At 30.2% G+C, this 11053-nt stretch overlaps 1 protein-coding gene across 6 annotated transcripts in view; it reads right to left on the bottom strand.

The window, feature by feature from the left end:
* Positions 1-289: 289 nt before the first annotated feature.
* LOC108692959 (cytosolic purine 5'-nucleotidase) overlaps positions 290-11053 on the bottom strand; it is a 25930-nt gene continuing 15166 nt past the window's right edge. For 2 of the 6 annotated variants that reach the window (XM_018201586.1, XM_018201561.1), the window contains exons 3-10: positions 3089-3162; positions 2794-3007; positions 2288-2711; positions 1775-1931; positions 1426-1666; positions 1100-1337; positions 890-1009; positions 293-640 (exon numbers count right to left, since the gene is read on the bottom strand). In XM_018201586.1, coding sequence (XP_018057075.1) covers positions 473-640; positions 890-1009; positions 1100-1337; positions 1426-1666; positions 1775-1931; positions 2288-2711; positions 2794-3007; positions 3089-3162 — 1636 coding nt within the window. In that variant the 3' untranslated portion in view covers positions 293-472. Of the gene's footprint in view, positions 641-889; positions 1010-1099; positions 1338-1425; positions 1667-1774; positions 1932-2287; positions 2712-2793; positions 3008-3088; positions 3163-5788; positions 6097-11053 lie in introns of those variants that run through there. The other 4 variants (XM_018201577.1, XM_018201597.1, XM_018201551.1 and 1 more) reach the window with 4 other exon arrangements.

The following is an 11053-nucleotide window of genomic DNA, read 5'->3' as shown; positions in this document are numbered from 1 at the left end:
TTACTATCAAAATTCAAATATAATATTCCTCAGCCTCAATATTTTATATATATGTATAATTATGTAAAGTTAATATACAACATATACAATATGCTAATAAAATCTATTACATATGTTATGTGTAATTTAATATCTAAATGTTTCATAATATGGACATTTGTGCGCTAATTATTACATAACAATATACCAACTACAAAACTATAATATTAAATATGCTCTTCGGAGCAATTGATTAATACAAATATTGCCAAGTTTCATCTTTCGTATCGATATCTTTTAAAAAATATAAAATTACCATATATATACTTTGGGACTAAATATTAATTATTAGCACAGCTGAAACACGTCATGATTCTATGCAACATGATTCTTTGAAACAAAATTCTACATATTGTACATTAATCGTTTTGTTTTTCAGTCACTTTCAATTATACAAGATAAAAAATAGCACTGAGTATTATAAAATATAACTTTAATTGCAATTTACGTTTCTTGTAGATACTCTCAATTGATTAGCTTGTTTCTGCGAATCACTATCTTCATCACTACAATCTTCATCATGTGTATGTGTAACATTACGTGGTGTTTCTGGTCTTGCATGTGGAATTTGATTATTGAAATGATCTACATATAAATTTTTCTAAACAAAAAAAAGGGAAAATGCATTATTGAGATACTTCCATTTTGATCAATTAATAACTGGTTATAACTGGAGAATCCCGTTTATCTACACCTTTACAAGACGTGCTATATATACTACATTATTTGCAATATTGTCGTGTTGTAAACTATTTGCAATATCGTTGTGTGTAAACGAAATTGTAGGCAATCATTTTTGTAGGCAAACGGAACTCTTCTTCATAACCTTGATGTTCTTAGAAATACTTACGGAAGAAGGCCGATTATGTTCTTCTTCCTCATCTGCTAGTTTAAACGTTCTCGTACGGCTTATCATTGGCGTTTCCATAACAAATCTTTGTTCATGTGCCACTGTACTTTCATGAGGCATCTGAAAGTGTGATAAGAAAAATTTACTGTCTCACACGAATAAGATACAACTTGGATAAATCATATATTCCAAATACAGCATACAACTTACTAGCATAGCAGGTGCTCTGAACATATACGAAAAAGGATAGTAAATCAGATTTAAGAAGGTCGCCGCGTATAAATCGGCGTACCTCACGACTTGACTACTGAAAAACGTTTGTCTGCTTCCGCTGCGAAATAGGGAGCCCATCATGCCGTAAGCTAAGTCCATTTTGTGCGTGACATCTCTTATAGACGCACGTAACTTAGAAATATCTGGCTTTTCCTTTGTACTACTATCTAAATTTCTAAACAAGGTAATTGATGCGACGTTAATAACAGCATATTTCAAGTATTTTATACAATGTATTTATTATTATTGATCATACTACGCACTTGTACATTTCCCCGAGCATAACATCGAGACTTTGTAATTCGGCAAACAATTGACATTTATCGGTCCAAACGTGTAACTCTTGAACCAATTCTGGGACTATTAAAAATGTCCTCCATCCCCTTATCTTCTTGCTCTTTAAAATATCGCCAAATATATGGTCACCAACATATAACACATCTTTTCCTTTTGCACCAATTAACTCTGTAAACACGTCGCACGAGCCTCCTGAATACACTTCCCCTATTTTAAACAAAGCCAATGATTAAAAATCTCTCTTCTATATAACTAAGCAAGAAAGAATTTTTTTTTAATTAACTAAATTACCACTTATTACTTAATGTTTCTTACCTGTGTGAAGTGGTCCTTTAAGTGTACCAAGTTTTAAAGCACCTGTTCTCGTATCCACTTGTCGTAATATTGTCCCTTCTCCAAAAAACAATGGTTTTCTGGCGTCTACTACAATTGTATCGAAATAGGTTTTCCAATTTCTATGTGGTTCGTCAGGCTGAAATGAAAGCAATATGTAAAAATTCTATTTATACCTAGTACTTTATAAGAATACGTTTCATCATGAGTATATTTCGTGAATATAAGTATTTCTTGCACTTAACAAGAGAGAGAGATTATTTTTTTAATACAGAATTTTGAAAAAAAGAATTTTTCATATAAATATATAGTAGATTCTATTCTAAGTCAAAAATGTGAATAAAAGATTAAAACTTTATTAGTGACATAATAAATTTAGTTTCTAAATATTAAGGAATTCTTCAAATTATTAACTTTCACATAGTAAATATAGCTCGCTAATTTATTTAAAACAATGAATTTTAAGAATGTTAACAGTGAATAAGAAAAACGTACCCGTGCACCGTGTGGAAAATCGAACAAATAAGTCATAATTTTGTCCGTGAAAACGTAATCACTGTTAGTTAATAAAAACAGTTTTGCTCCGCTCTCTCGGATTCTCGTAAGGAACATAGGCAACCTCTCGTCCTTCTTTACATATTCGTCTAAGTTCTCGATAGTCTTCGATTTAAGATCACCATGAAGATGTATCCAATCTACCGCGTTTCGAACATCCTGAAATATGCTTTTGAAGCTCATGGTGAGCTCACCTTCTTTCACTCCGGTTCTTTCTCTAGTATATTGCGGTGAGTTCGTGAAAAAATCTATCAGACATGCCAGCAAATAAGTCTCCGGTAGATTGAACAAGGTATTGAGCACATAAACTCTAGACTCGTCTAACTGTAGAAATTTATTTGGATAAAGCTCGTAGACCTGAGAGCTGAAATGAAATAGACCAAGTACAAATAGAGAAATAAGGATAATATTTGCTGTACAAGAAAAATGTTATTTTTATCCCTTACTGTTTTAAGAACTCGAAGCCATGGACACAGACTAAAATGTTCCCATAAGCGTCAACTTTCAAAAGATTTCCATGTAACGTGTCAAACCATAATCCACGAACGGGAAAGCTGGGATCATATTCAAAGGCCTTGATTTCCTGTGGATATCCTAGAGATACTAAACGATCCTTGAGCAGATTGAAGCCCAGTTGCTCATATTGTGGTGACTTGTATTCTGAAATGTTTCATATAATACAGTCTCGTTTATCTCAATTTCCCTTCAAGAGTAAAAAAAAGGATATATTGAAATAATTACCTGCTAATGTGTAATCCATGTCGAAGCCATAGAACTTGATGTTCTCCAGATGAAGGCTCCGATTGACGAAGATCCTACGAAGAACAATTCATCAATTAAGAAACATCGTTAATTTACGGTAATTGAAATTTATAATTTGAAATGCGCGATTAATTTGAATAAGGAAAATTTAGCGACTTATTAGCGACGATACCGATGAATAATTCGCTTTCTTCGAAATCTTCCTGTTGATAGAGAATCGATAATTGTGACAATTTCATAATATCGAAATCAATTTCTCGTTCATATCGTACACTGCTTTTCGAAGCAATAATCATTTTGTTACAATATTAAATACGAAAAAAACTGCAGCATAAATCGGATTTGATGTATCGAACAAATCGCGATACCAGTGAAGTGTTGGTAATCGAGTAACAAAAGATTATATTTTCTCATTCTTTCTTATTCTTTTCTTATTGTGTTTATTATTAACCTAAATTAATTGCTGTACATATCCAAAAAAGACATATAAGTCTACTCTACTATTCAATAACTTTTACAATATAATAAATAACAAAAAATATGGTCTTTAAAGATATTTTGGCCATACAATATCAGCTAAAAGTATCAATCAAATAATCAGTCGAAATAAGGTAATATTAATCGTATCATACAGAAAATTGTGACGATATTAGTAATGTGCTCTGAAATCAACTGCAAAAAACAAAACGAATAATTTGGTTCATAATGATAAATTTTATGCAGCAAAATAATCATTTTTCTGCAGTTTTTAGGTCAATAACTTTTATAATAACGAATAAGTGGACCCAAACTTTTGAATGTTTATTATTGTTTGATCATACATGTTTTAAATTTGATTTAACTCTTACTTCTTCATCAGATTTGCAAATAAATATTATAAAACGCGATTTTACATACGAATCAAAACTAACAAAAAAATTAATTAATAAAAAAGAATTAAATAACTTTAATAAATAACTTTTAAATTAATAAGAGAATTGTACTCAAATTTTATACAGATATTCAGACATAATGGAATACTCTATGAAATTTTTATATTTTTGGTAATGTTTTAAAATGTGATATATCGATCCGATTACACCAACGTTTAATTTTAAGCGTAGCTTAAAACTCTTCCTTTCTGTCTCTCTATTGGCTTTAAAAAAAGAAAGAAAGATTTTTAAGCTTCGCTTGAAGTCAAAATAACATTGGTGCAATCGCCTTAATTGCGAAAAAATTTTACTTATTAGTTTTAATTTAATATTAATTTTTAATGTTATATTTTTTAATCATCTTCAGTAATTTAACTTACAATTAATAAATTCTGTTAATATGCCAAATTAAATTTAGAATAAGATCAAATGTATTTTTCTCAAAAAGACGCAAACTCATGCACATGTAGCTATTGTTCTCGATACACTTTGCGATCGAATTAATTATGTCGAAACGTCACAAAGATACGTTACTTATCATCGCTTGAGGCATTCGTGTTGTAAATTATACAACATTTTGAAGTCGATCTTCGCTTTCGGTTCAACTTTCGAATACGTCAGAATTGTTGAGCCAGCAGACGCACTCCGCAGCGACTTTTTTACAGCACTATTGCAATCAAACATAAAGTATGAATATGAACGTTTAATCAAGAAAAGAACGACATGTGCATAATAAAAAGTTTTTTATATTTTAGATAATTAGTAATCTACAATATATTGGATTGGAACGAAAATTCGTAGCGCTCCTTTATTTATATCATATCTGCATGTTTTTAAAAAAACTTTAAAAATTTTACCAATCGATAGAGCAAAGTTTCAACTTTGGAGCCATCACACACAATATAAGCATAGCTAAGGCCGCATATCAATGAATGTCGTATCTTCACATTTGATCTTTACATCTTTTATAAATCAATAAGGCATTTTTGTCAAATACCCATTAGTCCAGTGCTTTATCCAGCTTATGTCATTTTGTGTGTAATGATCTAAGAATCTGTTTTTGGAAGTGCGGTACGATGATTTTTAATGAAGATATGAACAAAGTTAAAATATTTCTTTTATTTAATCTGCAATAATTCAAAAATCTTAGGAAAATTAAAAAAGAAATTTTGTAGGAAAAACTTTAAACTTTCACGAGCACGTGATAATCCTATAAAGAAGAAAATTCCCATTCTGTCTAGCATAGCTTTCAATATATGTAAAAAATGAGCAAAGAAACTCGAAATGGCGCAACCTTTCGAAAGTAGAGATTTTAAGCTTTGAAACTTTTTTATTAAATTTAAATTTCGTTCATTCTTAACGAAGTTGCAATTGCTTGAATTTTGAAGTTCTCGTACGTTACCACCTTTTATTCCAACCTAATAATAATTTGAAGGAATACAAAAAAAAATTTTTTTTTGAAGATTTTGAAAATGTAAAAACTTAAACTCTTTAAAAATTACTTTACACTCTTCTCCCGAATCATTTCGTTTAAGTTAATGATAATCTGAAGAGATGCCAATATTTTTACTTTATACATTACACATATCATTCTTGCGTGAACTAGTACATTCACACCTACGTTGCGTTTCGCTTCGTGTGGCTTCGTATCAACCGCTTTGGTTCTTTTCTTTTTTCCAATTCTATGTCAGTCAGATTTTATCCTCGTGTATAATTTTTACGAATTTTCAGAAATCTATACGAATAAGGTGGAGGACGATTAACTTACTCATTTTGGACGCACCGTCGCGAATTCACAAAAACTGTCGCAGTTGGCAAGGCGTCGTCGTTCACATCCTTCAGCCACATTTTTTTCGCGAAATATCAACTAATCATCAGTATTCTGCGGTTGATTTGTATTTACGTTATCCAATCATAAGGCCTGTTCTTTGTTGCTCACTGAACTGAAACTTTCTATCTCACTTTCGTCAAACTTCAAATATACATATAACTGTTTCCTTTATGTGCACACTAGTTTAGCCACAAAGAACAGATCTACGATATAGAGGCGATAGAGTCAATAGATAAAATTTGAGACAAAATAGAAAGCTAGAAAAAATTCCGAATTTCTATAACAATATATACGATAAATGTAACATAAAGATATTAATAAATATATCGAGTTACTCCAAACATATTTTATTGTAAAATAAAATATAAAGCTCGACCATCCTACGCGTTCGTATAGAATTCTTTTTTTTTACTATTACTTCTTTTTTTACATATTCTGTATATTTTTATTCCCATAAAATAATATTCAATTAAAAATCATCTTATATAATTATTATTAAACTTATAATAGTATGATGTAAAATTTTTTTACTTTTATTTACAATTTTATATTTATAAAGTTGTAAATTAAAATAAAATTCCATCCCGAACCCCAGCTTGAATCACAGATTGTCTATAACGGATTTAATAACAAAGACACTTCACGATAAAAAAAATTGTTGTTTGATGCCGTCAACAAGTACACTTTCGACTTCGTCAGTATACGTTTGATAGAAAACTGCGAGAAAATCCTAAATCGCGAGGTCATTTCTTTTGCTAAATTTAACATAAAATAAAATTTAAAATAAAATTTGCAAAGAGAAGAAGAAAGAAATATCACAACATTACCAACGAAATGTGACGCAAGTAATGCACAAAGAGACTTTGTGTTCACATTCGAAAGAGAACTATTTATACAAGATCTGTAAATTTCGTGGCAAACGTTTTTAAACCAGAAAAAATCATCGATGATACACTCGCGAAAGCTCGGTACCGCGACGCAACGTTAAATCACGGAGCGAGCGTGAAAGGCGATTGCTTTGAAAGAAAAAAAATCGATGGCAATGCTGTCGACGACGATGCTGTCTGTTCAATGACCAAACGTCAACTGGTCCGTAGAGAGTCGTTGGAGTCAGTTAATACGCAACGATGGGAGCTAATTCATCGTCTTCCGGAACACAAACTTCCCTCAATCCAAGGTGATCGCGTGCAGGACTGTTATTCCCAGCTCCATGGACGGCTAGATCAGAGAGTTCTGTATATTTGGGCTCACTTGAATTCACTTTGTAATTGCGATGCCGCTATAAGAGGCAATAACGATTGTATAGTGCATAAATAGACGTACCTATTAGGTACAATAATGAATTCATAATATTAAATTATATCTAATTTGAGTTATTTTTAATAATTCTTATAGATCACCACTACTGTATGTTGTTGATAACTAAAACAATGGAATCAAATAATTTAACTCAAGAAATGCATTAAATTTGACTCACATTTAGTTTATTATCTATTAAGTGCATACGTTGATATGACTGCTGTTTACTTTGAAAACTAACAATAAGCAGCAATTCAACTATAGAAATAAGTAGTTGTTTTTTTTAACCATATGTTTTGTATTAAAATAATATATTTATTAAAAATTACAAAATGTTATGTTCAACTTAAAGAATTTAAATTTGATCTTTTAATATTTAACAGTGACAGACTACACGTTTCTTATTATTTTTTATTCAAATGACATCTTTTAAATGTTTTTTAGACAGTTTTCATAAAAATGTCTTTAAGACATTTAAATATTGCCTTTAAGATGTCCTAAAATGCCTTTTAGACGTCTTATATTTCTTGAATTTGAATTGTTTGTTCAAATAATTTTCCAAAAATGAAAATTGAATTATCAGCATCTCTTTTCAATTTGATACTTTAGAGAAAGAGATGTGATTCAAACTACTTCACTCTTTCTAAACTGATAGTGACAACCTCATAGAAATGCAATCTATTCTTACATCTACAGCCGAAAAACGTTCGAACGAGACATGTATTCTTCTCTTTTTTTATCTCCTCTAATCTCTTTCCCGTAAGTATATAACGGGTTGCGAGAAAGCTCATTGCTCCTTTTTTTCTTTCTTTTATATCTTTTATATCTTTTATACCGAAGAATTTTCGCAAACTTTAATGGAACGATAAATGGCTCACGCGAATCCAGCGCGCCAGGTGAGTCATATTACCTTGTGCTTGGTACACGTGAGAACTTAGTATTACTAATCTAATTTTAGACATCCTGAAATTGTCGATTTCGATCCTACGTTTGCACATGTGCCGAATGAACTTTAAGGCCGACTAAGTTTACGTTACCGTATACACGGTATGCGGTGTTTCGACCATTCAGAGTACAAATTCGAATCTGCAATTAGAGTATTTGTACTTGATTAAATTTGACTTGATTAAATTTGTTGATAGTGTGAAATGTATATATTTCATTCAATATTTTTTTACGAAAAAATGATTGAATAAAAGAAAGAAAGAGAAATATATATTATAATAATTATTAATAATAATAATATATTTCTATGTAGTATGAAATTATGAATAATAAATAATGGATTTATATTTTTTTTCTTCTGAAGATATCCTTTCAAAAGATTATTAAAGTGTCTAACAGAATCAAATATTTCTGTTTGTAATATATTGCGGGTAGCCAAGCCTTATATCTATCTAAGAATATCGAGATGTTTGATGTTCAACAATTTTGCAATCAATCTTGTTAATTATTCCTTCTTGAAAATCTTATCTTATTTCATCTTGGATTTTTAGTTAAGTTGATCAAAGCGCTGCATAAAAGGATGTGTGCATACCGGCATGCAAGTCACGGGTGAGGCACACACTGCTTGCACTTTCACCAATAATTTATTCGCGATATCTACCACGCCGTATGTCTACATTACTTCTGCGCATAAAGTTATTAAGTTTCAATAATTAATTTGACTATTAATGATAAATATATACGGAAAGTACGATTTTGTTATATCTAAAAACTTTTAATTAAACAATACTTTTGATTACTTTTGAGGTTTTCACGGATATTTTCTTCAAAAATACCAAAGGATTTGTGTTATCGCCGTTTTGTGATCCTTTGCCAATGCCAACGTTTCGTGAACTTGCCGTTTACTTCATCAAGCTGAGGATACATTATAACTTAATTAGAGATACAAATTTGTAAATAATTTTGTTAGACCGTCAAAATAACTATATAGAAATTTCAAGTACAAGAGCAAAAAGGTTTGATATTCTATAGCAATTAGTTTGAATGTTCTATATAATTATTTTAATGATCTAATAAAATTATTTTTAAATCTATAGCTAAATTTCTCAATAAAACTTTTCCTTATAGATATTAGTTATAAAATCGAAGGGAAAGAAGAAGAAGAAGTTCGATCAAAATCCTTAAAAAAAGATTTAGATCAAGCGTTATTCTGCATCCCGATTCAACAATAAAGGATGGAAAAAATCATAAAAAATCTGAGAAATATATATACTTTACATCTATATATTATTCATATATTATTCATAATTAATCAATTCTCTATATAACGACCAACTACTACTTGAAAGTAGTAGTTGTGGCTTTTGATAAAATGTTTCTGGCGCAATACTAATAACAATATGAATGAATTACACGCGAGTTTACTATTGCGAAATGGAATTTCTCACGTCGTGCCAAAAGTGTCTGCCAGTAACTTGAAATAAGTTGGCTGTTGTATAAGAAGTTGGTTGTTACTTTTTACATTTATAGTGAATAAAATAATTATAGACGAATGATCGTACGCGCATCAATGCCCTAAAAAAATGTGTATTTTAGCGACAGCGAGTAAAGAAAACATTTGTTAAAATATGTACTTAAATCTTCATAGTTCTTTTTATATTACGTTTTATATTACAACTGAAAGAGAGCGTTTTTAATTATATCACTTTACATGTAAAGCTTCATGCTTTAATTATTAATTTTATTACAGCAATATAATACCGAGAGGATTTCTTAGACTTTAGGTCCAGAAAAATCTATGCACCAAATTTAACATAAATTGTTATTAATCGTTGTTGCAAAGAACTGCCTAACAAATATTGCATAGGCTTTAATTTTTCGATCAGAAACTGCAAATTCTACACGCGTGCGTATTTTATTATTACTGTTTTATATATAGCAACGGATTCCTGTGAAGCAATACTTTAGTGTTATTAATTAAATTACAACGGCAATTGTCGTTACTGCTATCTACTTAGTTAAGAAACTTGTTTACGTCGTTCGAAATTTTTAATCACCTTATCGCAATTGACTCATAAAAGCATCTTTCTGACAGTTCTTGATCCAACAGAGTATAATGAACATGCAAATGTGGATGAGAAAGAGAAACGCTTTTGCACCATATAGAGATAATACTTTGTAATGGAATCATATTGAGTATATCTTCTCATTATTATTTACGTACTATATGTCGTATATAAATAAACTGAATAGATATATTCATACTTTATCAAGAATTATTCTGAAGTACTAATATTACTTGCGTAAATTATTTTCGTTACTTTGAGGAGTGCATAGTGAAAAAACAAATTTGCTAACGATTTTCTAACAATTGTAAATAGTAAATTAATTTTAAATTAGCTTTAAGAATATATTTGTCAAAAAAGAAGATAGAGAAAGAAAGGAAGATAATTATTTCTAAATTAAATATAATATTTATATCTAAATATTTCATTGACTAATCGCAGATATCATGAGAAATACAAGCACAATGTAGAAAACAATTACACGGAATGAAATATATAACTATCGTCGAGCACAATGAAATTCTAAGAAAGATTGCTAAAGAATCTCGTATAGGGTGATGAAACTTTTTTATTCTTTAATAATACCATTGAGCACGTTAATCTGTCGCGATTATTCTCCCTATACATATATGGTTCTGATTGATTCTCTGCATTGTTCTCTCGCATTATCATAATGACGAAATAGCGAGCATTGCATGTGTTGTACTTTTAGGAATATATCTGTAAAAAGGGAGATAAGGCGCAAATTATTATAATGGCTATTTCCGTCTTTAACAAGAAGACAATGAATTATCGAGCTTAAGCAGATGCCTTCGACCTTTGAGGTTTGGCACTACTTCACTGTCTGACACAAGATAAATTTTGTCAGTGAATTACGACGGCATTTTAGATG

This window comes from Atta colombica, unplaced genomic scaffold (genome assembly GCF_001594045.1).
Source record: "Atta colombica isolate Treedump-2 unplaced genomic scaffold, Acol1.0 scaffold107, whole genome shotgun sequence".
NCBI classification, from domain to species: Eukaryota; Metazoa; Arthropoda; class Insecta; order Hymenoptera; family Formicidae; genus Atta; species Atta colombica.
The sequence above is the reverse complement of the archived record's forward strand: the minus strand, read 5'-3'. Positions and strand labels throughout refer to the sequence as shown.